Source organism: Manacus candei, unplaced genomic scaffold, assembly GCF_025592945.1.
Source record: "Manacus candei isolate 608988 ecotype Guabito, Panama unplaced genomic scaffold, ASM2559294v1 h1tg000099l, whole genome shotgun sequence".
In the NCBI taxonomy this organism is placed as follows: domain Eukaryota; kingdom Metazoa; phylum Chordata; class Aves; order Passeriformes; family Pipridae; genus Manacus; species Manacus candei.
In genome coordinates, this window is record NW_026138147.1 from 1,620,328 (window position 1) to 1,648,173 (window position 27,846).

Below are 27,846 nucleotides of genomic sequence, written 5' to 3' on the forward strand. Positions count from 1 at the left end.
GACACGTGGGACACTTGTGCCTGTCCCCTCCCGGGCCTGTGAAGGGAACAGACCGGAGGAGAGGGGGGATGACAACACCTGGGTGGTACACGGGTGTGACAGACACACACCTGGACAAACATCTTGGTGTGACAGACACAAACCTGGACCCCACACGGGTGTGACAGACACACGCGATCTGAGGGTGGTTTGGGGGGGTCCCTGAGCTGGTTTTAGAAGGGGCTGGCAGAGTCCTTTAGGATGGGGAGCTGGTTTTGGGGGGGTTTGAGGGGGTCTCTGGGCTGGTTTAGGGGGTTTCTGGGGGGTCCTTGGCAGGGATTCCCTGGGCTGGTTTAGGAGGGCTGGGGCTCCCTGGGATGGGGGGCTAGAGGGGTTCTTGGGCTTGTTTAGGGGGACTGGAGGGGTCCCTGGGCTGCTTCAGGGGGGGTAGAAGGGTCTCTGGTTGGTTCAGGGGTGCTTGGGGGGTCCCTGGGCTGGTATTCCTGAAAAACAGGTGGCTTGACCCCCAACCATCCCAGTCACTCCCAGGGCAGCAGGATATGGTGGAGTTTGAGACCCCCCCCAACCATTCCCATCACTCCCATGGCAACGGGATATGGTGGAATCAGAGACCCCTGGCACCAGGGGACCCCCCAACATCCCTAAAATTGGAGGGAAGCCCAACCTGGCACTGGGATGGGTGTTTCCATGGCAACTGGGATCCCTTTATTTCCATGAAACTCCCCCCAAAAAACAGAACTCACCATGCTGATTCCTCACTGTGAAGTGCTGGGATTCAGGATACAGGAGAGTGGGATTTAGGGGGGATTTGGCAGGAATTTCATCACCAGCCAAGTGATGCTGATTTATTAATTATTAATTAATTAATATCCAGTGTTAATCAGCAGAGTTCGGGGGGTTTCCAGTGACATCAGGTTTGTCCCAGCTACGGCTGGTGACAAGGTGGTAACAAAAGTTACTGGAAAACACTGGAATGAGGTGGAAAACCATCGGGATGAGGCAAAAAACCACTGGGATAACAGGAAAAACACCAAAATGAGGTCAAAACCTGTGGAGGAACATCAGAGTGAGTGGGAACGATTCCAAGCCTGGAGAGACTTATATGGAGCTTAGAGAAGACGATAAATTATGGACTTTTGTGTTACTTCCCAGTTCGTCCCATGTTTTATGTACCCTTACATATATACCTCTGTATTAATCCCCTTAGATTGTATTGCCCCAAACATGTCTGTACTTGTCCACAAGTTTTCCCATCAAAAGTTGTTTACCACCTTGTTCTCCCCTGCTTTCCCACTCATTCCCCACTGACTGGCCGGTAAGTGCCGCAGTGTGGAGTGAGCTCCCATTGGTCCCCGCTGCTTAACTCCTCCTAAGTTCCTCCCACTTTCCCTCATTCCCCAATCCTGCAATACCCTGAGATGTCCATCCCATGCTCTGCCCTGGTTATCAGACCTCCCCTCACTCGAACCCTATATAAGTCCTTGTTCCCCCTCAATAAAGTGGCCATTGCACCCTGACCTTCCATCTTGTCAGAACCCTCTGTGCAGTGTTGTGTCCCTATTCCTTTCTCCATCGGGCCGTGGCAAAAACCCACTTGGATGAGGTGGAAGAACACCAGGATGAGGTGGGAAAAGACCACAATGAGGTGGAAAACCACCAAAATGAGGTGGAGAAGCACCAGGATGAAGTGGAAAAACACTAGGAGAAGGAGAAAGACACTAGGAGAAGGGATAAGGCAGAAAAAACCACTGTGATGGGGAAAAGCAGCAGGATAAAGCAGAATAACACCAAAACAAGGTGGAAAAACACTAGGATGAGGTGGAAAGACAATGGGTTTAGAGGAAAAACACTGGGATGAGGCAGAAAACACCAGGATGAGGTAGAGAAACAGTGAGATGAGGCGGTAAACTGCCAAAATTAGGTTGAAAAACACTGGGATAGGGTGAAAAACACTGAAATGAGGTGGAATACACACAAATTCTTTGAGGAAGGAGGCACTGAGGCCACAGCACTTCTCCAGGCTGAAGGCTCCAAGCTCTTCCCCAGCTACAAGCAGAAGTAATCCAGGGCTTCGTGTCCATAGGGGTTGGAAGTCCAGACAATGTCAGCTCTTCCGAAGCTCTCCAGCATCCGGCCCAGCTCTGCGCTCACTGCTCCCAAACATTCCCTGTCCAGCTGCTCCTCCAAAATCCAGCCAGGATCCAGCCCTGACTTGTAGCAATCCACAGGGATAGGATACACGACCAGGCGGAGATCTGGCAGGACCACAGTTTTCCATAATAAATCCTTGAGCCCTGCTGTGGAGAAGGAATTCCCAAAGAGTCCGAGGGAACGGAGGCAGGAGCAGTGCCGGAGTGACACCAGCAGGGCATCCAGGTGTGAGTCTGTCAGCCGGCATTCCATGAGGTCCAGGTGGAGCAGGGAAGCCGAGGTTTCCTCCAGGAGATGCTGAAGGGGTTGGAGAAGAGTTTGGGAGAAATCATGGCCGCTCAGATCCAGCCTTTTCAGGGCCGGAGCATGGAAGCTTTGGGAGAGGAAAGCGAAGTCAGCGGGAAGGAGGGAGCAGAAGGCCAGTTCCAAGCTTTCCAATGGAGCCTCGAGTTTGCTGCCAGGATGAAAAAGGAGATGTGACCCTGTGGTGACATCATGGAGCTGGGAGGGATGCGCCAATAGATCAAACCCTCCATTAAACCTTGAAATGTTGGAATGGCTCCCAAATTCCTGGGGGAACTGCAGCAAACAAGACCCATGATTCCCTTCATGATCATGGAATCATGGAATTAGGAAATCACTGAGGTTGGAAAAGAGCTCCAAGACTATCAAATCCAACCTTTGAGAATCATGGGATTATGGGATTCCAGAGTCTTGAGATCAGGGAGCCTTGGAATTGTGGAATCATAGAGTCATGGGATCATGGAGTTACAAGGTCACAGAATCATGGGGTCATGGGATCGTGGAATTGTGGGAGCCATGAGATCATGGATTCATTGCATCATGGAATCATGGGGTCATGGAATTATCGGATCATGGAGTTATGGAATTACTGGGTTATGGGATTACAGAGTTATGGAATCATGGAATCATGGAGTGATGGGATTATGGAGTCATGGAGCCAGCCAGGAGCACCTGGCGCTGGTGGAGCTCCGGGATGCAGCGTTTGCTGTCCTCTGGAAACGGAATCAGGGAATTCTGGGATCACAGAGTCAAGGAGGCATTAAGGTTGGAAAAGGCCTTCAAGATGGTCAAGTTCAACCTTTGAGAATCCTGGAGTCAAGGAATTATGGGATCGTGGTGTCATGAAATCATGGAATTACAGGACAATGGAATCATGGGAGCATAGAGTCATGGAGTATTGGGATAACAAAATCACAGAATCATGGGGTCACTAAGGTCGGAAAAGATATCTAATACCACCAAGTCCAACCTTTGCAAATCCTCAGTGAGTGCAGGAAGAATGCAGTTGGGAATCTGCTCCAGCAGGAACTTACCAGAGAATGTGCCTCAAATTCCCGGAGAGCCTGGAGGATCCCAGGTTGAGCTCCCTGAGGCTCTGCAGCTTTCCCAGCTCCCTGGCCAGACATCGGATTCCCAGCACCGACTCTGGCGTTGGCCGCCGCACGTCGACATTGCTGTAGGGAAGTCGGAGGCTTCGGAGACCCAGGAATCGGGAGAGATGTGGCAAAACCAAGGAGAGACCCCCCAGTCCAAGGTTGTTGAAGCGAAGGTCCACCCTCCTTACGCCAGAGGGATCCAAGGATTTCAGCAGACTCACAATTCCAGCCAGGCAGAGCTCCTCGGCTTGGAACTCCCGGCACTTGAGGCGCAGTGGGCTGGTGTTCCCAGCCTGGAGTGCATCCCACAGGATTCCATAGGATGTTCCATTGACGAAGAGATCAGCGTGGATGTCGATGAATCGCGGAGCTGCCATAGCGCTGGAACGGCCCTTGTGGCTCCTGGATCTGCATTTCTGGAGTTCCCGCTGGTGTTTGGAGACCTCCACACAAGCCTTGGCCAGGGCCACGGTGCCAGACCAGACACTCATCCCTTCCGGAGCACGGCCAGCAGCATCATCCCGGAGTCCCGTCACATCCAGCACACGGAGACGGCACCGGCTGGGCCAGGAAATGGGAAAAACAGAAATAAACAAGCAGGGAAAAACCACAGAAGTGGGTTCTATGTATCCTGGAATTCCCAAGATTCACCTGGAATCATGGCCTGCTTCCTCCAGATCCTGCCGGAGCTGGTCCACCACGGCCAGGATGACGGACTGGATGCAGAGCTTGGAGGGATGATCCCGGAGCAGCTTCCGGCGCCCCACGATCCCCTCGAAGTTGAGGACTGGGAATGGCCACTGGGCCACCAAATCCTGCAGGACTAGAGGTCTCCCATCCAGGAACGCAGCTTGGAAGAGGACGGGATAGAGCTGGGCGGGGACAGTGGGAAGGGGGCGGTGGGCGACGAGCCGACGGGCAGAGAGGAAGAGCAGGGAATCCATTAATCCAGGGGGCCTGAGGGATTTGAGGGGGGCACAGGTGAGGTTGGGGGACCCCCAGGATGGTCTGGGGGCGAGGGGTGGGTTGGGAGAATCCCAGGGAAGCCCCAAATCCAGGGATATCCCAGCAAAAAGGGAACTTGTGGGAGGAGAGGGGGAGGCAAAGGGGATGTTGGGGTGAGACCCCCAAGGCAGCCCCCTCCAAAAAGGGGTGTCCCAAAGCTGCCAAAAATCCCCAAACCACCCCAAGTAATCCCCCCAGTCCACCCCAACCAGTCCAGGGACTCCTCCTCTCCAGCACCCCTAAACCAGCCCCTCCACCCCAGGGACCCCCCAAACCATGCCAAGGACCCCTCCCTCGGCACCCCCAAAAAAGCCCTCCCACTCCAGGACCTCCCCATGGGCCCCAAAACCAATCCAGGGATGCCCCCTCAGCCCCCCAAACCAGCTGAGGCATCCCCTCAGCCCCCCTAAATCAACCCAGGGCCCCTCCCAAGTCCCCCCACCCCACGGACCCCCCAAACCACACCAGGGACTCCCCAGAGACCCCCCGAGTCTCCCCCAAACACCTGCATGGACCCTCCCATCCCAGGGAGCCCCCAGAGAACCCCCCGGCATCCCCAAACCAGCCCTGAGACGCCTCCCCAGCACCCCCCAGACCCAGCCAGTGACTCCCCCAGCACCCCTAAAGAAAGGTCAGGGACTTCCCAGCATCCTAAAACCACCCACTCCAGGGACCCCCAACAACCCCAGAGATTCTTCTAGCCCAACGAAAACAGCCTAGGGACCTTTCCAGCCCCGATACCCCAGGGAAGCCCCAGGGACACACTAAACAAGCCCAGGGAGCCCTCCCAGCCCCTCTGAAGTACTCCAGAGACCCACCCCCCAAGGCAGCCCCTTCCCCCCCCCCCCACTGGCGCCCCCCACACACCGCCCACCCGCAGGCCCCGGCAGCTCCAGCCCGTACGGTGGCCCCACTTCCGGGTCTGCGCGCTGCCACCACCACTCAGAGAGCGAGACCCACCCCGGGGGCGGGTCTTCGCCTTTCAACTGGCTCCTATTGCTGTCTGTCATCGTTCTTCTCACTTCCCATCTGTAGGAGAGCGGTGTGGGCGGCCCTTTTGCGACAGACGCCCTTCCATTGGCTTGTTTTGCTGTCCATCACCAATCCCTCCCTTCCCATTGGCTGCAGCGCGACGCGAGGTTCGCTCTGAGCCAGGACTGGGGGCCTCTCGGAGCCCCTCGAGACCCCCAGGACCTCCCAAACTCCTCCCGGATCCCTCTGGATCACGAACCCGCTGCCGTGGAGCGGCAGCGGGAGGTGAAGGCACTGCTGCTTTAGGGAGGCTGGGGGTGGGTGTCCCTGGGATCATTCGAGGGGCCTGGGGTGGACCCAAAAAAACCCATAAAAATGCCCCCCAAATCCCTTCCCTCTACCATTCAACAGAGGCCCCCCAACGACATAGCCCCAAAAGGGGGGAAAGGGGGGCGGTACCCCCCAGAGTGGGGAAGGGGGCTGGGACCCCCGAAATCAGGCGGAGAAGGTGCTGAAGATGGTGGGCGGGGGGGGGGGGGGGGGAAACCATGAGAAAAGAAAAGAAGAGGGGGAGGGGGGGGTAAAAGGGGAGTGGGTCCCCCCAGCTCAGTGCGGGGACGCTGAGGATTGGGGGACAATGGGTGTATGAGAAATAAAATACAGCGTTATTATAAAACCAAATTATAGGCGCATTGTGAAGTTGTAAGGTATCCAGTTCCAAACTGGATTAGGTACTAGGTTTTTTTTTTGCAGACGGGATAAAGGAAATATAAAGTTCCTAAAAATTAAAATCTTTCGGGCCCATGTGGAAAATTTTGTACACAGGGGTTTCTTTCCTCTCTTTGGGCTAAGAACAAAGGAAGATCCATCATTTTTGACAGAGGATGCCTCACAGCCAATCAGAAGGAAAGAAAAGTCCCTTTTCAGAGAAAAGAAACCTTTTTAGGCAAAAATGAATATATTAAACTTATCTGAAAAAGGGTGGGATTTTGTGAAACTATAAAATGTATAAAATTTAAAGCCAAGGGGTCTTTTTCTCCCCGGGAACTCGGTGTTAGATGAGACCCAGCACGTGCTGAATAAACCTTTCCTTGCTGTTAAAGTTCCTTTGTTTCACAGTTAATTGAATCTTTCTAAATTAAATAATGAGAAATTTCTCACAGGTGCGGGACGGGGAAGAAGGGGGGGTTTTGAACTCCCAGACTGAGTGGGAAGGGGCTGAAACCCTGAAACTGAGCAGGGTGGGGGAGGGGGGACACCCCAAAATGAGCTGGGGATTGTGGGGATGATGGGAAAGGGGTGGGAGAGGGAGGAAAAGGAGTGGGACAGCTGACAGGGGCATCCCATGGGGATCCTGTAGTAAGATGCTCTGCCTGGAATGGGGTGAATGAATTCCAACAAGGCCCTGTTTGCCAAGCCCCCAGTGGGAAATGAAGAAGGGGGGTTACACTGCTTTTGGGGTTGAACAAAGCTGAAACCAGCCTGATTCATCAATACCAAAGGGAAACATCCTGAAAGGGAGGGGAAGATGTGGCAGAGCTGGGAAAATCCCTGGAGAAAGGAACAAACAACACCACTGAGAACTTCTCCAAAGCTGCTGAGCTGGCACAGCCTGGACTGACAGCCCAGCACCTTATACTAGGAGCCCCCCCTGCAGTCCCCCTTTCCCCCAGAACCTGGCCATAGCAACCCAATACACCAGGTTAAGTACAGCTGGCCTGTCCACCTTGGTCAAGATGGTCTGTGACACGTCATGTAAAATTCCTCTACTGTCTGTACCTACAATCCATCCCTGATGTCCTGTGGAACTTTACTGGTGACTGAGATGATACAACGCCACATGCTTGAGCAGCAAACATCTGTCCAATGTCTGCAGGAGGAAAGAGTGCCCTGGAAGCAGGGCCCGGGGAGTCTTCTCCTGCCTCCAACTGGAGACATCCAGGGCCCTCAAAAGCTCAGAGTTGCCATAGTACCACTTCCCACGTGCTCCAAGGGGAAAAGCCTAAACACAATGTCTGTGGCATTTGTTAGTTCCTGAATTTGTTCTTGAGGATGTTCATATTTCATCACCTTTTCCGTCGTGGCCTCTTTGAGGATGTTTTGGTGTATTCGTGTCTCACAGTGACATCCCCTCCATGGCCAAGGCCGAGCCCATCAGACATGGCACTGACACCTTGGAGATAAGGTACTATTGAAGGTATTGAAGGTCTTTAAGAAGGAAAAAGTTCTTGAGCAGCTGTCCAAAGAAGAGCAGAGGGAGAATATGTAAGGGAAACAGCTCTGCAGACCAGGGTTTACATAATTTCTATGGAATTATGAGAGGAATTTTGTACCTTGACAAAACCACTCTGTGATGTTATCAGAGCAGCAGATTATGGATGTTGTTGGATGCCTCAAATAGCATCCTTCTTTGGCTCAGCTCAAACGGCGCAAGCAGTTTCTGACCAAAACAGCCAAGCCTAAGGAGGTTATTCCTGTCAGAGACTCTGAAGTTAGGCAAAAATTCACCAGATGTGCAGAGCACAGTATGTTCAGGCCAACATCCTGCCAAATCCAACTCCCATCCCCAGCTGGTCTCAGTCCTGGCAGCAGAGTCCTGCTCTACCCAGAGTGTCCCAGGCTGGTGGCAAATGGAACACACAGCAGGGCCTGACTGGAATGATTGTGCCCTTGCTTTGCTTCCAGGGCTGACAGATAGGCTGGACACGGAATTGGCTCTTCTGTACATATGTTCTATATGTTATTGTTTTGTTGTCCTTCTGTAAATATATTTCATACATTATTGTTGTTATATAGGCCCTGATAATGTAAATACATTTTATACACTCTTGTGTATAAAGATTCTTATAATGTAAATCCATTCTCTAGTTCATTCGTTTTGCTGCTTTTCTGTAAATAAATAGTCTTTGTTTTTCACACCCCAGCTCTCTTTCCATTTGCTTTGGGCACATGTAGCATTTGCAGAGTTGTGCTTTCTACTTGGTCCGGGTTCCTGAAGCTGGAGGTGTCTGGGGGTGCTGGCACAGCCCCCCGGGGGTGGGGAGGATCTGTGCACAGAGGGATCCCACTTGAGAAGGTCCTGGCACTGGGCAATGCTGGCGTCCCTGGGCAATGCTGGTGTCCCTGGGCTGGGGCAGAGCGGTGTCCCCAAGAGCAAAGCTGTCCCCAGCAGACAGGAGGGTCTGACATGAGCAGCCCCTGCAGTGCTGCCGCCAAAGCAGACAGGAAACCTCCTGCTCCCCTTCCTGCTGGAGCCAGAGGGACTCCTGGGATGACAGCTGGGATCAGGCCGCAGAGATGCAAAATCCCAATTGATGCCCTGGAGGCCATGAGAGCCTTGGGAATCACTGGAATCAGGATGTGGGGAGAAGGTTTTGGAGCTGGAGGGGCTGATGTTTAAGCCTTTAAAGCTCCAAGCACTCCGGGCTTTGCTTCCCATCCCCATGGCATTACCTTGGGCCGTTGAAGAGCCCAAAGCCAAGTGAATGGTCCTTACCCTGCCCGGATTTCTGCAGCTGGCAGCAGGCACTGGCCCATGTCCTCCCACTTAGGGTGACACACTGAGGGGGCAGCTCAGGCTGCGGCGGGGAGGACCCGGGGAGCTTTGGTGTGAGGGTGCTGGTGCCAGGGTGCCAAGGTCCTCATGGGTGCAGGTGCCTCGAGGTGAGTGCAGGCTGTGGGAGCCGTGGGTGCTGGAGAGAGTCCCGGGGAGTGTGATGCTGAGAGGTGCAGGGGTGTGGAATCAACGACAGATCAATCAACATATTTACTCCCTGTTGGTCCAAAGCCAAGGAATGCAGACAAGGTGCTTCCCTGCACTTTTCCCTGCTCAGGTTCCATAGCCTTTCCCCCATCCCACAGCCCTGCAGATCTGCAGATCCCACACCCAGGGCCCTGCACCTCCCACTGCTCCAGCACCACAACCCTCTTTCTCTCAGGCTTTCACTCCACCCCCACCTTGTTACTTTACCCAGGTCTCCCACAAGGAGTTTGAAGCTTCATCGATAAGTTTTTATGAAATACTCTGTGCCCCACCTCCAGTCAGACACTCATTAATCCCTTTTCTGCTCCTTGGGGTCTCATGTAAGAGACTTGGTCCACAGCAAAGCTCCCACTGGTGCAGCTCCAAGGACTGCACAAGGACAAAATCAGCAGGAAATCAGCCCTGGAGAGCAGAGGCTTTGACACCTGCTGGTATTTCCAGCCAAGAGCTGGTGAGAGGCTTTGGGAGAGTGGGGAGCAGGTGAAGGTGGATGCTGAGTCTGGGCAGGAGGACACTAAAAGGACCTTGTGAGAGAGCTGTGTAACAGAGCACAGAGTTGTCTCTGAGCCAAGGGAGAAGCTGCCCTGTTCCACACCAAGACAGGCCCTCTCACAGTCCCAGAAAGCATTGAGTGTATTAACTTTATCCTTGAGGAGGTGACAAAGGAAAAAGCAAAGGACTTCTGCACACCTCTATCTTTCCCTGCCCTGCTCCTACACTCCCACCACCATGCTATGCCTGCTGGAGAGCCTGGAGATGCCCCATGAGCTGCCTTGAGGGAAACACCAGGATCTGGCAGCAATTTGTTCTGCTTCCCCTTCCCAAAACTAAACCAGCTCCTTCCTTTCCCATCCCATGAAACAATCAAGTTTAAAATCTCTGTTGACAGGAGGAAAAGTACCAGCAAAACCTCAACTCTGGACATGAGGAAAGCAGACTTTAGGCTGCTCAGGGACTTAGGAAGTAAGGTCTCCTGGGAAAATGTTTTTGTGGGTGCTGGGGGCCATCAGTGCTGGTCACTTTTCAAACATTATCTCCTGAAGGCACTGGAGCAGCAATTCCCAAACATCAGAAGTCAAGCAGGTGAGACAGAAGGCGGCTTGGCTGAGCAGGGATCTTCTCTTGGAGATAAGACAAAAAAGGAAGGTGTGTGCCCAGTGGAAGCAAAGTCAAGTGACACGGGAAGAATTCAGAGATGCTGCTTGTCACTGTAGGGAGAAAGTTTGTGTGGCCAAAGCTCAACTGGAGCTGATAGCTGCCAGAAAAGTGGGGGACAATAAAAGAGTTTTTTCAAATACATTGATGCCTTAAGCCCCTAATGGTTTTTTATTTTTCTAATACTTGTAAGTTTTAAAAGCAGAAACCCCTTCCTTCTTTATCCCTTGTTCCTTTCCCTCTCTCTAGCAGCCTTCTTTATGCATTCCCTAACCCTCTTACCCCATTCTATGCTCCCCATATCAATCCTGCTTCTGAATACAGCAAAGTGTTTAGTCTTTTGTCAAGGCAAGGCCTAGACAGTTGATATTACAGCATATCTGGACCTAAACCACAGAATACGGTCAGGAATTAGGTAACTATGTACCCTTTGTGCTCTGATGAAGACAAAGGTGGGATGAAGGGGGGGTCCCAAAATACACCCCAGACTCATTTCCAGGGGGTGGACCCGGGGTGGTCCAGAGGAAAGGCCAAAGGGTGGGCACATTTGGGATTGGATGGATGATATTATAAAATGTAACCTCTCAGGCACGGCCGGGGCGCGCGTCCTGTAACATCTTAGCCTTGGCAAATAAACCCTTTCTTATCTCACCCCTAATTAACTGCTCCGGAGATTTTTTCAGCACCAAAATACACCAGCAACACGTTAACGGCAATAGGCAGCATAGAAATATCATCTGCCCATTCCAGGATGGGGATGGTCACCTCCCAAATAGGGACACTGACAAGGCAAATGTGTTTAACACTTTATTTGCCTCTGTCTTCAATAGGGATGACGGACCAAGGGGGGTTCAGTGCCCTGAGCTGCAGGGCCATGACTAGCGAGAATGATCAACTCCCAGTCGACCCTGAACTTGGGCAGGATCTGCTGCTCCAGCTGGATCCCTACAAATCTCTTGGGCCTGATGGGATTCATCTGAGAGTCCTCAAAGAGCTGCTGATGTCATCACAAAACCTCTCTCGATGATTTTTGAGTGGTCTTGGGAATCCAGGGAGGTCCCAGCTGACTGGAAGATGGTGAAAATTGTCCCAATTTTCAAGAACGGCAAGAAGGAGGACCCTGGAAATTACAACCCTGTCAGTCTCACTTCAGTGCCTGGTAAAGTTATGGAGAAGATTATTCTGGGAGGTGTTGAAAAACACCTGAAAGACAATGCAGTCATTGCTTACAGCCAGCAGGGCTTCAGGAGAGGAAAGTCCTGCTTATCAAACCTGATTTCCTTTTATGACAAGGTGACCCACCTGGCTGATGAAGGGAAGCCAGTTGATGTGATCTTTTTGGATTTCAGTAAAGCTTTTGATCCTGTCTCTCCCAGGATCCTTCTGGACAAACTGTTCATCCCACAGCTGGATAAACACATCCTGTGGAGGGTGATCAATTGGCTCACAGGTTGGGCACAGAGGGTGACAGTGACTGGGGTGACATCAGACTGGTGACCTGTCACTAGTGGGGTTCCACAGGGCTCCATCTTGGGGCCTGTGCTCTTCAACATCATCAGTGACTTGGACACAGGACTGGAAGTGACACTGAGCACGTTTTCAGGTGACCCAAAACTGAGGGCAGGGAGGCTCTGTAGAGAGATCTCGACAGATCAGAGTGCTGATAGGAAGTTCAACAAGGGGAAGTGCCAGATTCTGTCCCCAGGATGGGGCAACCCTGGATATACAGACAGATTGGAGAATGAGATGCTGGAAAGCAGCGCCAGGAAGTGTAACGGCGGGGTCCTTGTATAACAAGGAAGAAATCTGCTCCTCGTGGTGGTGTGATCAAAGAGAGCTTTATTTCAAAATTTGCGCTCCTTATATCCCTATATACCATGTGACTTCTTCAGCCAATAGAGTTATATGTGACGGCGCATGTTCTCTTGAGCCCACTGCCCTGGCACATCTCTCGTGCCTTCAGACGCCTCCCACAAGGAAGGGCCCTGGGGATCCTGGTGGGTGGCCAGTTGGCCCTGAGTCAGCAGTGCCCTGGCAGCCAGGAGGGCCAACCCTGTCCTGGCGGGCATCGGGCCCAGCATCACCGGCCGGGCCAGGGAGGGGATCGTCCTGCTCTGCTCTGTCCTGGAGTGGCCTCAGTTTTGGGCACCACAGTATAAGGAAGATATTGAGCCATTAGAGAGTGTCCAAAGGAGGGCAACGAAGATGGGGAAGGGTCTTGAGGGGAAGCCATGTGAGGACACTGAGGACACTTGGTGTGTTCAGATGGAGGAGGCTGAGGGGAGACCTCATTGAAGTGACAACTTCCTTGGGAGGGGCAGAGGAAGGGCAGGCACTGATCTTTTCTCTGCAGAGATCAGTGAAAGGACCTGAGGGAAGGGCCTGAAGTTCTGCTAGGGGAGGTTTAGGCTGCATATTAGAAAATGGTTCTTCCTCCAGATGGTGGCTGGGCACTGAACAGGCTCCCCAGGGCAGTGGGCACAGCACCAAGGCTGACAGAGCTCAAGGAATTTTTGGATGACATTCTGGGGCATATGGTGTGACTCTTGGGGATGGTCCTGTGCAGGGCTAAGGGTTAGGGTTAGGGTTACCTTGTGGGAGTCTTCCAACTCAGCATATTCTGTGATTCTGTGTTTCCCAACCGTGTGTCAGCACAAATCCAAAACATAGCCCTGTAGCAGCCACTGTGAAGAAAATTACCTATACCCAGCTGAAACCATCACATCCATTAAGGGCTTTCACAGCCACATTCCACAGTCCATCTGCCACCTGTAACCAGTGACTCTGAGTTCCTGCTTCCTCAGCCTCAGGGATGGCCTTTTCTGTTAATTCCCTCCATTCACCGATGACCTCAGTGGGGTTTGCTGACATCCTCAGGAACTTGGAGGTTTCCTGATGAATTTTACTTCTCCAGCGGTTTGTTCAGAGTTCAGATCTTCAGTTCAGGAATTCAGGGCCAGAGGGCTCATTAACATTCAAAACATCCTAACAAGACAAGCTCCTGGGTATTATTTACTTCTAAATCTTCAATTCTTTTGTGGTTAATTGGATAGATTTCAGAAGTGTCTTCAAAGTGAGTATATTATATTGAAAAAGCAATGAAGAAAGATTTTTTGTGCTATTTACTTTTTTCCTCTTTATCTATTGATATCAGCAATGTCCAATTGATATCGATCCTGAGCACCTCCTAATTCAGCCTGAATAGATAAGAAAATCAAGACCTTTTATGTCTGACAATCAATCACATTTTGTCCCTACCTCTCAACCCAGCATTTCTCTCATCAAACCCCTGGGACTCAAAGCAGCCTTTTGCAAATCTGAGCTTCCCCCACTCAAGGCTGGACCTGCAGGTTTCAGTTCCTTGGCACCAACTCCCACCTGCTTTACTTGGAGAAGGAGCTTCAGGAAACACAGAGGGATGTTAATTTATTGTCAGCAAACAAAACTAAAGGAAGGCAAAGCTCAATAAAAAGCAAAAGTCCTTCCTCTGCTGTATATTAAGTCCACATTGCCTCCACTGAAGTCCACTTCACACAGTAGGTAGTCTTAGACCAATGGCAAACACCTTCTTGTGTCAAGCACAGATCCCAAGGTCATCCCAAAACACTCCCTGTCCCTGATTCTGTCCATTCTCTTTGCACACAGCAAGTCACACGCTGAAGTCACAAGTTCACTTGATCCACAGAGGGAGGAAAGAGAGAAAATGAGTGAAATGCTCTATTTTGCAGCACTAAATCTGCACTAATCCCAATAGTCTGAAGTTACAGGAACTTTGCCAAACATCCACTGCAGCATCTGTTCACTGGGTAAAAATCTGTCTGCATGACCAGGCTCAAGGAGTGGTGTGGAATGAAGTTACGTCCTTGGTGTTCCCAGGGCTCAGGGCTGGGGTCAGCTCAGTTAAATATCTTTCTTAATGATGTGGACAAGGGGATCAAGTGCACCCTCAGTCAGTTTGCAGTTGGGACCAGGTTGGGTGGGAGTGTTGATGTGCTGGAGTGTGGCGTATTAATATAATACGTAAATGAATTACGCGGACCCGGTTAGCTTGGTTAGGGGTTCAGCACCAAATCCTTTTTATTCAAATCACACACCACCTTATACACATGGGTTTAAAGTAACACGTGACTCCCTTGACCAATCACCACGGGGTAGCTCACGGCCCATGTGTGTGGGAGTACTTGGGAACTACATTTCCCAGGATGCCTCATCCAGCATCCTTCCTGTAACCTGACTCCTACATCGCTCCTCTTCTTTATTATTATGAGAAGTACAGAACATTACATGTAACGGTACATTTTAAACTTTGTAAACCCCCTTTAACAATCACCACTGCGTCACAGTGATTCAGCTCACCACCTACCTTGGTCTTTCAACAAACTTATTTATTTGAACCTTTATCTGTAATCCTTGAATTTGCTTTACATAAATTTGAACTTTTATTTCCTAAGGGTTTGTGTGTATTTGGGATAAACAACAACTTTATTAACCTGAGGGTTTTTCCATAACCGGGCAGAACATCTATTCCCACTTCCCCAAGGGCCTGCATGTAATTGGTAACCAGGAGAAATTCAACTCCATTTCTAGAAAAGGGCCCTTAGAGAACAAGTGTTGTGATGCAAGTGCAATTTGTTCAAAGCACATGAAGCACGAAGTATCTCTAAGTCTACATACATACATGTTCACACAGCTTCTCTCATTCATACAGTTTTTTCATTCATACAGAAATGGCCACTTCAGTCATTCTCACTTCACACCCAGCAATCCAGGTCCAAAGAGAGACTGAGGGAATCCTCATCTTTTTCATCTCTCTCCTTCCAGACTGAGACAAAAACTGAGCATTGCAGCTGCTCAGAGCATTTCCATGGATTTAACACTGAGGTGTCCTCTCCATGAGGATCCTAGGCAGCACAGAGATACTATGGGAGAGCTGTGCCCTTCTGGAGGACATACTGCAGCCTTGCAGGACAGCCCAGGAAACAGCTGCATGTCCTGAAGTTGCCTGGAGGGGATTTGGGCACTTGGCTCCCACAGACACATCCCCACAGCAGGACCCAAAGGGTTTGTGTCTGGACAGGAACCTGCCACCCCCAATCCCCCACACTAGCTCAGAAAATCCAAGGGTGAGAACAAGGAGAGCCCAGGCAGCAGGGGATGGCAGTGAAATGCCACAGTGGTGCTGCCAAGGGAGAGGGGACACACAGAGACAGATGGAAATGGGGGCTTGTCCTTCCCTGGCCTCTGGCTGCTGCAGGACAATGCCCACCTGAGCCTCCATGGTCCTGAGGACACAGGTTCTGTTTAGGCTGGGAAAGGAGCCCAGGGAGGAGCTGCTCAGGGGAAGGTGTCTGTGCCACAGGGACAGCAGGGGGGTGCCCACATCCTCCTGCCCAGCATTTCTGGCAGCAGCTCCCTCTCACTCCCTGCCTGTCTCCGTGTGAGGAACTGTTCCTGCCAGCAGCCCCTCCCTGTTCCCAGCTCAACTCCTTGCCAGTACTCACAGGGCCATCCCCACCTCACTGCCCAGGGGCAACTCTGTGTGTCCAGGGGCTGAAGAGCCGATCCCAGACAACCTGATGTGGCTGGGAAGGGGAAGGTGTTCGGAGTGGATGTGCTTCCTGAGAAGAGCCCTTGGGAGATGGCACAAAGTAGAGCTGAAGCCCTGACCCCGCAGCTAAAGGACCCATCCCTGCCCTGCCCATCCCTGCCCTGCTCATCCCTGCCCTGCCATGAGGGGTCACTCCTTCCACCCACACCTTCTCCCTGCAAGGCCGTGGGAGCTCCTTGGCAGGACTGAGAGCTGACCCTGGCAGGCAGCAGAGTCCCTGCCCCAGCACACAGAGCCCTGGGGAGCAGGACCCTGCTCTGCAGGACAGCCCTGGGCACCCCTGGCTGCACCCCCACCTTCCCATCCCACAGCCACCTGTGGGACAAGGGAACCTTCTTGCCCTGTCCCTCTGATGGGGCAGCAGGAAAGTCCTGGTCTGGAGCATGTTCTGCTGCACATCAGGAAATCCAGGAGAGCCATCCTGACAGGTCCTGTCACTGGTGGCATTTGGCAGGTGTAGGAGACACTTCCAGGAACTCACCTGCATTGCTCTGCAGCCAGAGACTTACCGTGTGTCCTAGTTAGAACAGCTGGGAGAAGTTCATCACTGTGTGGGTGTAACCCAAACAGAGGGTCTATTCTACACCCTCCATGCCATTTCCCAGAAACTGTTAACAATAGACCATTTGCAGCAGCTGCCCAGAGCACACCTGACCCCTCAGGCTATAAACTGGGTGTTAAGAGGCCTGTGAGATCGGAGGATGTTCCTATCCTCACACCCATTGTGGAACTCCCCGCCCTGAGGGAGGTACTGGGCATTCTGGCCTGAACCTGAGGGTATATGATCTTGGGGTCTTGGGACTTCTGGTATCACTCGTGGGATCCAGAGAAGGACCAGAACCTCAACTGGACTGCAACCACTACTCTCAACCAGACTGAGACCACCACTCTCAACCAGACTGAGACCACCACTCTTGACCAGACTGCAACTGTCACTTGCACCAACAGGTTTTTCTCCTCTCCTTTTACTTTTGGACTCAGGGGAGCACGTGGGGCTCAGCACAGGAGCCAACAAACAACATTCTGAATTCAAAGCACAGCACTGGACCAGCTTCTAGGAAGAAAATTAACACTATCTCAGCCAAGACCAGGACAGTGTCCACCCCTTATTCCATACCATTTACGTCATGCCTGCTCCCACCTCTTCCAATACATTCCATCACCACCTTTCCTGTAATTTGATATAAACTCACAGATCTCATTGTTTAGTGTATGAACTATGTCTATAAAACTCTGTTGAGTTCATTTAGCCCATGACTTTGGGCTCCATCTGACATAATACTGTCAGGACTGGAAAAATGGTGTCTAGTGTTGGATTGCTCCATGTTGAAACCAGTTCTTGTTCCATCACCATTCTACTTGTCTGGTCTCATCAAAGTTCATTGTTCATTACTCTCAGTGATTTTTATTGTAATGCCCCTGATATGGCAAACAACCAGCACAGAAGTGAAAATGCATAGTGTTATTAACATTATACAATTTTATGCATTGGCTATTCTCACCAAAAATCAAATCCCCTTGAGGCACACACTGCATTTCCTATCCTCCTGAAATATCCACCAAGTGGACCCGTGTCCTTGAACAACATCAATCCCATGGGTGGGTTTGCCTTTGCCTGAGGCAGGAATAACCCAGACTGTATTCCCCAACATGTTTTTAATGTGCACTGCAGGAACTTTATCCCTTTGTACGGTACATAAAAGTTTTGGCTGGCAGAGCCAGCCCAATGGGCAGATCCCCCATAGCTGAGTGATCAGGTGACCTTTGCTAAATGTGGATCCCAATGTTTGCAAGTCCCACCACCCACTACTCTCAGTCTCCTCTTTACCAGTCCACTGCATTATTCCATCTTTCCTGAGGCTGGTGCATGACGGGTGTGTTGGTTTTAACATCAGCAGGAAATTAAAATCCAAATAAGTCACTCCCTTTCTCCCACTCCTTTTGGTAAGGGATGGACAAAAAAGGAGAGACTGTGGGTTCAGATAACGATTTACTGAAAGCACACAGCAATGGAATAAGACACGCACAGTAACAACAGCAATATTAACAGCAAAAGTATACAAAAAAAGAAAGTGTTTCACCCCCAAAAGGTATTCACCACTGGGCACACAAAGAAGATGGCAGGTGCTCCTCATGGGATGTGTCTGCATAGTGTCCCCAGACAAAGGCAATGCGGTGGGGGAACTCCCGCATGCTGTGCCAAGTGGTATTTGGGAAATGAAGGCAATGTGCTCGGGGAGCTAACATAGCAATGTGCCAAGGCTAACATTTCCCATCCCCTCAGCCTGAAAACAATGAAAACAAGGACAAACCAAACCCCAGGAGCTGGGCCATCCTGGTAGTGCCATGCAGCCGCTCCTTGAGGCTCAGTCCTGCGCAGGCCTCCTTTTCTCTCGCTTGAGAAGCTCAACCTGAGGGGGGATCACCTTGTCACCACTCTGTCCCTGCTGGCAGCTTCCCTGCAGGAGCTGTTGGTTCAGCACTGTTGTCGATTATGTTTTTCCCCTCTGTCCCTTTCAGCATCAGAGGTCCATTGTCATTCTCCGGAGAAAATGGGAGGGGGAACCAGTGGGGCAGAGGACAGGAAGCACAGGTCTGGTGCTGACAGTCCCTCCACCAGAGAGAGCAAAGCAGGATGGGGCACTTTGTGTCCAGAGCCCTGGTTTTTCCTGCCCAAACCACATTCCCAGCGATGACATGGATGTGGAATAAATACCTGGTCATCCCCACACTGCACTAAACTCCACCCCCTTCTGTGTAAGCAGGACACTGCAGTAACTGACCTTAGCAATGGGAATTTAGGATGGTTGCCATGGTAACTGACCTTCGCAATGAATCTCATTGGCATTGCCCATGGCAATTGGGCTGTAGCAAAGGGTTTGATGATGGTTGCCATGGCAACCCACCATAGCAACACATGGAAGAGGAAGCTGTGATAGCACCAAGATTTTGTAATGGGGCTTTATGACAGTTGCCATGGTAACCAGTCTGCATCAAGAAATTCAGTGCAGGTTGCCTTGCCACCCAACACAAGCCCTGGGTCTTTGTGCAGGTTGCCACAGCAACCACTCCTTGAAATTGGACCCAGTGGAAGTCTCCATAACAAAAGTCCTCAGCAACTAGCATCGGAGGAAGTCACCATGGCGAACCACCATCCTGACGGGTCATTTGTTGGTTGCCATGGAGACCACTGCCATAGCAATGGGGCTCTGTTTAATTGTTCATGGAACCAGTTTCCAGCAACAAGTCTTCTAATGGTTGCCATGCCAACTGATCATATCAAAGGGTTTCAGCTCACATCTCCATGGAAGCAGTCCCCAGTAATGGGTTTTAACTATGCCATGGCATAATTGCCACGTTTAACTATGCCATGGCAACCAGCTATAGCCACCAATCTCAGTGAATGTTCCCACAGTAACCCAACTCCAGTAACTGGACTGTGATTGTTTCTGACTTCAGCAACCAGCTCGTGGGAATGTTGCCAGAGCAACTGCCATAGCTATGGGTCATCAGATGGTTTCCATAGAAACCAACCACAGCAATGGACCTGTATGGTGGTTGTCATGGCAACTGGCCCTGGTCATTGGTCTCAGTACAGGTGTTCATGGAAACAGTCCCTGGCAATGGACTGAGGGATGGTTGCCATGGCAACAGCCCTAGGTCATGAGAAATGGTTCTGGTTGCCATGGCAAGAGTCCCTGGCAATGGACTGATAGTCCAAGTGCTGGTTGCTATGGCAACAGTCCCTACCGACGTCTCTCTGTTTCTCTAGCGCTGGTTCCATCACTAATTGTGGCAATGTCTGAGCAGCTGTGGGACGGGGTACAATCCAGAGAGCAAAAGGGACCAAACTCCTGGGCTGAGGCACAGACAGTTCCATGGGGGCAGCAAAAATCAGGAACTCCCTCCCTGCTTCCCACAGGCAGGGGGGTGTTCAGCATCCCCATGGGAGCAGGGCTCCACCTCAGGGAATGATGACTTCGGGACACAAACACCATCGCTCCCAGTGTTCCCTCCTTCCCCAGTCTGCCCTCCTTTCCCACACCTGACAGTGATGCTGCATGTTCTGGGACATCGCTGGGGTCAGTTGGGGTCACCTGTCCTGGCTGTGTCCCCTCCCAACTCCTGGTGCACCTCCAGCTCCCTTTGCTGGCAGGACAGGTTGAGGAGCAGGAAAGGCCTTGGCTCCGGGCAGAAACAAAAACCTCCCAGAATTTCCCCCCTTGTTCCCAGCCCAGTCCCAGAGAAGCCCCCTGGAAGGAAACTTACTCCCTCCCAGCCCAAATCATCTCCCAGTGTTCATTCCCCAGCAACAGGTCTCACAGGGTCAGTGCTGTGCCCCTGCCCCAGCAACAGGGCATTGGGGTGGTTGCCATGACAACCAACCTTAGCAATGGATTCTTATATTGCTGGCCATGGCAACCAACCTTTCAATAAGATTGTGGGATGGTTTCCATGGCAAACAACTCATGGAAGTGCCCATGAGTGAGGTCCCTGGCAATGGATTTATTGATGGTTGCCATGGAAACTGCATCAACAGTCTCCCTACAGGTCGTCATAGCAACCACCATAGCAATGGGTCTTTTTTGATGGTTGCCATGGCAACCAGACTTAGCAACAGGTCTCAGTGCAAGTGTCCATGACAACAGTCTCTGGCAATGGGTTTCTATGATGATTGCCGGGACAGCTGACCCAAGCTGCCACAGAAACGTCACAGACCCAGAATTCCATGGCACAAGCCCATAGCAATGTGCCCTAATGCAGGTTTTCACGGCAACCAACTATCACAACTGGTCCAAATCTTGGTTGCCATGGCACCACACTTAGGAAGGGGTCCACTGATGGGTGCTGTGGTAACTGACAAGCAGTATAGGATCGTAAATCGCTGCCATAGCAACGGACTCTGGCTACAGGACTCAGCTTGTTCCCATGGCAACCACCCCGGTGTGGTTGCATCTCCATGGAGCTGCCACAGGCCATGCATGAGCAACATGTCCTGGTGATGGTTGTCATGGAAACTGACCACAGCAACAGGAAATTGTGATGGTTGCTAAGGAGCCAATTTGCCACAGGCACTCACAGAGGCTTCATGGTGACAACAGAGGTGTCTATGCTGCTAAAGAGCTGTGATGTCCCATGCAGTGACAGGGTTTCCATGGTGACATCCCAGGGGTCTGGACTACAAACCAGATATATTTATATAAATATATATAGGATTTATTATGATAATGATTAAGTAAAAATATCTTAATCAGAATTATTTACTACCCAGTATAGGAGCTATAACAACCGTTGTAATATAGTGCACGAGAAAACAATATTGAAGCAACTGTACTAAAGCAATTGCATTTAACCAAAACCAATTATTAAGTAGAGATTGATGTCACTCACCCAGACCAAAGACCTTAGGCAAATCTCTTTGGTTTAGCCTTGAGGAGTGACTTTGAGGGATGTCCCCACTCCAGGCAGGAATCTCCACACACAATCCCAAGACGGGATATATCAGAAGACCCTGCCTTTAAAATTTGGGACTGGGTTTTTCTAGTATAAAGTGCTGGACTGTCAGTCAGGTGTGTCCAGGCTATGCCAGCTCAGCAGCTTTGGAGAAGTTCTCAGTGGTGTCACTTGTTTGTTCCTTTATATCCAGATATTTTACAAGGTCTGCCAAATATTCTCTCACTCTCAGGATGTTTAACTTAGGGATTGATGAGTCAGGCTGGTTTCAGCTTTGTTCAGTCTCCAAAACAGCATGACAACCTCCTCCCCACCCTTCTTAATTTCCCACTGAGGGCTTTTCAAACAGGGCCTCGCTGGTGTTGTTTTACCCCACTCCAGGCAGAGCATCCTGCAACAGGACCCCCATGGGACACCTGTGCCCGCTGTTCCAACTCTTTTCCTCACTGTCTCACACCTTCCTCATCATCCTCACAATCCCCAGCTCCTCTGACAGCTTGGTATCCCTCTTCACCTTGCTTGGATTTGGTGACCTAGCCCCTCTCAGCTCATTTTGATGGTCCAGAGCCACACCTTTTCCTCTCTCTCCTCCCCCTTTCCAATCGTCCACAATCCCCAGCCATCACTGATCTTGGTTTGGGTGTCCCACTCCCTCTTTTGCCCTGTTTTCCCACTGTCTCTCCCCTTCCCGCTTCCCCGAGTTCCCCTCGCCCGCAGCTGGGGGGGTTCCCAGCACCACCAGTCCAGCCCCAACTCCTCCCACACAACCCATCCCCAGCGCTGGGTAGGTGCTGACACCCCAAAAGCAGCCGGACAATGCCAGGGGGGTCCCCAAAAGCGGCCCTGGCCCACACAGCACTGGGAGCACCAGTCTGGCCCAGTTTGGAGCGGGCAGGTGGCATCAGCCGTCCCGGGCAGGGTCAGGCCCCTGCCGCAGCTGCCACCATGCTAAACTGAGCCTGAACTTGATCAACAGTTTATGCCTAGAGGCCCAACAGCACTTAACTTAACAGCACTTAACTGATAACTGAAGTCAAACAATTTAGCAAAGCATTCATATAGAATTTACAACACCATAACAGTAACTCACTTACAGGCCTGACCGACTTACAAATCCAAAGTGCTGAAGAATCCAGGAGAGCAGCGTTCCCGGGACATTTGTTATGGTAGATTCACACTCACACAGACAGAAGGAGTCTGGACAAGGTACCTGGGAACAATTCCCTTGGGATTCAGGAAAATCCTCCCTTGGGATGCCATTGCACATTCTCAGAAGAACGGCTGAGCCTCAAGGAGTGAGAGGGATCAGCCCCGGATCTGCTGTCAGTCAGGATCCTCTGAATGCAGCAAATGGGGGAGTTGGGGGCTCTGAGAGGCCCAAGCAAAGGGAGGTTGCTGTCGCCTCAGAGAGCTCAAAGGGTCTCAATCAGCACCACTGGTTATGGGGCCCACGCAGAGGGGCTTTAAGGCACAGGAATTGTCCATCCTGGTCCCAGTTCAGGTTAGGGACTTTCTCTCAAAGTTGGAGAACAAAAATATGATTCCACTTGGGTTGTTCTTCAGACAAGAAAAACAAGCTTCCAAGGCTGGTTAAGAAAAGCAGGAGCTCATTAGACAGCACCAGTTCCTATGAGCAGACAGTGTTTCTGAGCAGCTCAAGAGTAGCTCAGCCCAGGGACTGTTCATTAAGGTCGAGACCTAACGAGCATTTTTCAGATCATAGCAAGGCCTGGGGGGGGGGGTAAAGCACTACCACAGTGGGTTACAAGGAACATGGGTCACCAGAAACATTGGTCAACAGGCCTTTACCCACCAGGTCTCTGCCCAATGTGAGTCACTGTGGATCATCCAACATGGGTCCTCCGATGGGTGATGGAGTTGAAGCAGCGGACAAAGCTCTTCCCACAGTTGGGGCATTTGGATGGTTTCCTTTACCGGTGGGTCCTTTGGTGTGAGGTCAAGGCAGAGCTCTGGTTGAAGCTCTTCCCACACTTCAGGCACCTGTAGGGCCTCTCCCCGGTGTGGATGTGCCAGTGCTTAATGAGGTCAGAGCTGCGGACGAAGCCCTTCCCACAGTCGGTGCAGCGGAAGGGCCTCTCCTCTGTGTGCATTCGTTGATGCAGAAGGAGATCAGAGCTGGTCCGGAACCTCTTCTCACACTCAGGACATTTGTAGGGCCGTTCCCCGGTGTGAACACGCCGGTGGATGACAAGGCTGAAGCTACGGTTGAAGCTCTTCCCACATTCCAGGCACTTGTAGGGCCGTTCCCCTGTGTGCAGCCGGCGGTGGGTGAGGAGGTGGGAGCTCTGACTGAAGCTTTTCCCACATTCCAAGCACTTGTAGGGCCGTTCCCCACTGTGGAAGCGCTGGTGGTATGTGAGGCTGGAGCTCTTGCTGAAGCTCTTTCCACATTCCAAGCACTTGTAGGGCCGTTCCCCGGTGTGAAGACGCTGGTGGACCACCAGGTCAGAGCTCTGGCTGAAGCTCTTCCCACATTCCCCACATGTGTAGGGCCGTTCCCCAGTGTGGATCTTCTGGTGGCGGATCAGGTGGGACCTCCAGCTGAAGCTCTTCCCACATTCCAAGCATGTGAAAGGCTTCTCTCTGCTGTGAAGCTGCTCATGGACCACCAGATCAGAGCTCTGGCTGAAGCTCCAGCCACCTTCCCAGCACACGGGGGGTCTTTCCTCCTCGGAGCACCATGGAGTGGGTTTGGAGCCCTTTCCCACAGGGAATGTTTGTGGCTTTTCCTCCCCATTGCCTTCCTGCACAGTGGAGCTGTTCAAAACAGCCTCTTCCATGAGGTTCTGCCAGGGGGATTTGTCCTCCATGGTCTCTGTCCTCAAGTTGTTGTCTGGGGGAGGAAGGACAAGGAGAGGGAGGAACAGAGGAGAGGAAGGAACAAGGAGAAGGAAGAAGGAGAAAAGGGAACAAGAAGAAGGAATGAGGGAGAGGAAGGAAAAAGTTGAGGAGGAAGCGAGGAGAGGAAGGAGCAAGGAGAGGAAAAAGAAGAGGAAGAAGGTGAGAAAGGAAAAAGAAGGAAGAAGAGGAGGAATGAAAAAGGAGAAGGAAGGAGGAGAAGAAGGTGCAAGGAGAAGAAGAAACAAGCAAAAGGAAGAAGGAGTGGAAGGAACAGGAAAAAAATGGAGTAAGGAGAGAAAGGAAGGAGAAGGAACAAGGAGAGCAAGGAAAAAGCAGAAGGAAGAAGGAGGGGGAGAAAAAAGGAGAAGGAAGGAAAAGGAAGAAGGAAAGAAAAGGAAGAAGGAAAGCAAGAAAGGATAGGAAGGAAGAAGGACAGGGAGGGGATTTGACTCTGCCAGAGAGAAGGGCAAGGAGATCCCCCCAAATCCGTCCCCGGCAGGACGGTGGCGGCAGCGGGGTTGTCCTGCAGCCGGGGGCCATGCTCAGCTGGGAGATACAGGACAAAACAGGGGCAAAGGGGCACTGACTTCCTCCTCACCTGCCTGGGGGTCCTGTGGCATCTTCCTCTTTCTCGCAGCCTCCTCCTCTATTTGGCCAAGCTTTGGGAAGGAAAAATCCTATTTTGGGGGAAAAACAAGGTGTGAATTGGAGCCTCCTCCTGCCCAAGTCCATCTCTAGAAGTCACCAGGCATCTTGTGTCCACAAAAACCTACAAAACACCAAGATTCAGCCCAACAAATATCCCCAAAACACCGACACAGTCCCAAAAATCCCAAAAGGTTATGATTCAGCTAAAATCCCCTCCAAATCATCAATACTCATCAAAAAACCTTCAAAATATGAAGTCATCAAAAAAAAAAAATCCCCAAATACCAAGATTTAGCCCAAAAAACCTCCAAAACACCAAGATTCACCCCCAAAAAACTCCAAAAGTTCAAGATTCAGTGAAATAAAACCCTCCTAAGGAGTTCCCCCTCTCTGGTCTCTCCACTTTGGGGTTCTGGGAGTTCCCTGTCTCCAGGCTGTAAGGGGTGCTGTGAAACACAGGGGTCCCTCCTCTCTGGTCTCCTCCCTTTGGGATTCTGGGGGCAGTTCTTCTCTGGGTTCCCCCCGTTTATGGATGCTGGGGGTTTTGGGGGTCCCAGTGGTACCTTCTCCCCTCATTCTCTGCTATGGGGTGCAAGGACTCCCAGGGGTCCCCCCTCTCTGAGGTCCTTCCTTCTTCGCACTGCTGGAGATCCTGGGAATCCTGGGGATCTCCCCTCTCTGGGATCCCTACTTTGGTGTCCCAGGGGTCTCCCCTTTCTGCGGTGTCCCCTCTCCAGACTGCTGGGGGTCCTGAGGGTCCCCTCTCCAGGGCCCCTATTTCAGGGTCCCAGGGGTCCCCCCCTCCGTGCTCCAGGCTGGCAATGAAGGGCCTGACCCAGGAACACCAATCCCCACTGCAGGGGGGGACATGCATCCTCCTGCCCACTGCCGGGACTCTGCCAGCAGTTTTTTGGCAACCCTCAAAAAACACCTAATGGGAACCCCAATATCCCCCCGAGGGGCATTTGCAGCTCATTTTGGAGTCTTCAAAGATCCAAACGTGACCCCCCCCAAAAACCCCCAGAAATCCCCCAAGACATTTGGGGTGAGCTCCCCCTCCGCAGTCACCTTTGGGATGCAGGAGGGAGGGGCGATGCTCCCGGGGGTGGGGGGACTGCGGATACAATCAGCAGCAGAAAAGCAACCTTCCTGCTCTTCCTGCTCTTTTTCCTCTGCTATCCCTGCTCTTCCTCCCACTACTCCTCCTCCTGCTGCATTCTTCCTCCACCTGCTCCTCCTCCTCCTCCTCCAGGCAACCCTAGCTGTGTGTATAGACTGGGAACAAGAGGCTGGAAAGCAGCTGCAGGAAAGGGGCCTGGGGGTCCTGGTTGGTGACCATTTGGCCATGAGTCAGCAGTGCCCCGGCAGACAGGAGGGCCAACACTGTCCTGAGGGGCATCAGGCCCAGCGTTGCCAGCCGGGCCAGGGAGGGGATTGTCCTGCTCTGCACTGGGCGGCCTCACCTCAAGTTCTGGGGCACTTTGGGGCACCACAATATAAAAAAGACATGAAGCCATAACAGTGTCCAAAGGAGGCCATGAGGATGGGGAAGGATCTGGAGGGAAGGCCTTATGAGGAGCAGCTGAGGGCACTTGGTTTGTTCAGCCTGGAGAAAAGGAGACTGAGGTCAGACCTCAGTGGGGTCTTCAACATCCTCCTGAGGGGCAGTGGAGCGGCAGGTACTGATCTCTTCACTCTTGTGACTAGTGACAGGACTCTACAGCTGGAGCTGAGTCAGGGAGGTTTAGGTGGGATGTTAGGAAAAGGTTTTTTCCCCCAGAGGGTGACTTAGCACTGGAATAGGCTTCCCAGGGAAGTGGTCACAGTACCAGGCCTGTCTGAGCTCAAGAAGAGTTTGGACAATGCTCTCGGGCACAGGGTGGGATTCTTGGGGTGTCTTGTGCAGGGCCAGGAGTTGCACTCGATGATCCTGACCCTACCAACTCAGCCCATTCTCTGGTTCTATGAACTCCCTGCTCCGCCTTGAGACTCGGGCTCAGCCTACCCGACTCACTCCCTGGGGAAGGGACGGATGTGCCCAAGTGAACAAAACGCCCCTGAAGTCTGTTTACACAAGAGGCTGCACCAGGGGAACGAGAAAAGGGAGTGGATCGGGTCCCCTCGCTTTCGTTGTTATCTCTCTTTCCTCTGCCTCTTTCTTCCCTCTTCTCTCTTTCCCGTCCCTGTTTCCCAGCTCCGGCCCAGCCCCGCGGCAGCACCAACGCGGGATTCAAGCCCCGGGGCCATTCTTTGTTCCCTTCCCGGCCTTTCCCCGGGCCCAGCCCGGCTCTCCTATCTCACCCCCGCAGCGAGCTTTGGGGGGCACTGGGGGGATTGGGGGGCTGTGCTGGGCCTTGTGAGTCAGCGCCTGGCGGGACTTTGGGAATGTGGGGGGAGCTCCTGGAAGTGTTGGGGACAAGAAAACACAAGAGCTCCTGACACGGGAGCGGGTCTTTGTTCAGCCTGACGGGAATTCAGAACGAACAGCACGGCCCCGACCTCTGGCTCGGGACAGGGGTCTCGGGGGTCCCCTCTCTCCAGGTTCCCCCCTCTCCAGGGCCAAGGGATGGGGACACGAAGGGGCCCCAATGGAACCCCTTTCCCGCTGTCCCACCTCCCCTTATCTCCCCTCTCCCACCCCTTTCCCATCGTTCCCCCAAACCCCAGCTCCCCCCCAGCTCCCTTTGGGGGTGACCCACCCCCTTTCTTACTCAGTTTGGGGGTCTCACCCGCTCTTTTCCCCCTCTCCCCTCTTTCCCATCGTGTCCCCCCGCCGCTCACCCGAGACCGCCTCGCCCGTGCGGAACGAACAGGAGGAGGAACAGGAG

At 52.1% G+C, this 27,846-nt stretch overlaps 2 protein-coding genes across 7 annotated transcripts; both read right to left on the minus strand.

Annotated features, from left to right (window-relative positions):
- LOC127461280 (leucine-rich repeat-containing protein 14-like) lies at nucleotides 1–23,304 on the minus strand. 6 transcript variants are annotated; one of them, XR_007900017.1, is made up of 5 exons: nucleotides 22,603–23,304; nucleotides 4,203–4,508; nucleotides 3,489–4,112; nucleotides 144–2,605; nucleotides 1–110 (listed from the first exon to the last, which is right to left on the minus strand). XR_007900017.1 is itself a non-coding variant. In XM_051768951.1 (4 exons), exons 1-4 carry the CDS (start codon nucleotides 22,773–22,775, stop codon nucleotides 2,047–2,049), a joined length of 1,581 nt encoding a protein of 526 aa, XP_051624911.1. In that variant the 5' UTR covers nucleotides 22,776–23,304; the 3' UTR covers nucleotides 784–2,046. The 6 variants fall into 6 exon arrangements, 4 of the variants coding, with proteins under 4 accessions (XP_051624911.1, XP_051624912.1, XP_051624910.1 ...); XR_007900018.1 differs by lacking the exon at nucleotides 1–110 and having other exon boundaries at nucleotides 785–1,048; nucleotides 1,976–2,605; XM_051768951.1 differs by lacking the exon at nucleotides 1–110 and having other exon boundaries at nucleotides 784–2,524.
- LOC127461289 (zinc finger protein 239-like) lies at nucleotides 23,305–27,846 on the minus strand. The gene is made up of 3 exons (XM_051768969.1): nucleotides 27,800–27,846; nucleotides 24,969–25,047; nucleotides 23,305–24,362 (listed from the first exon to the last, which is right to left on the minus strand). The coding sequence occupies exons 2-3, from the start codon at nucleotides 24,988–24,990 to the stop codon at nucleotides 23,440–23,442; spliced, it is 945 nt and encodes a 314-aa protein (XP_051624929.1). The 5' UTR covers nucleotides 24,991–25,047; nucleotides 27,800–27,846; the 3' UTR covers nucleotides 23,305–23,439.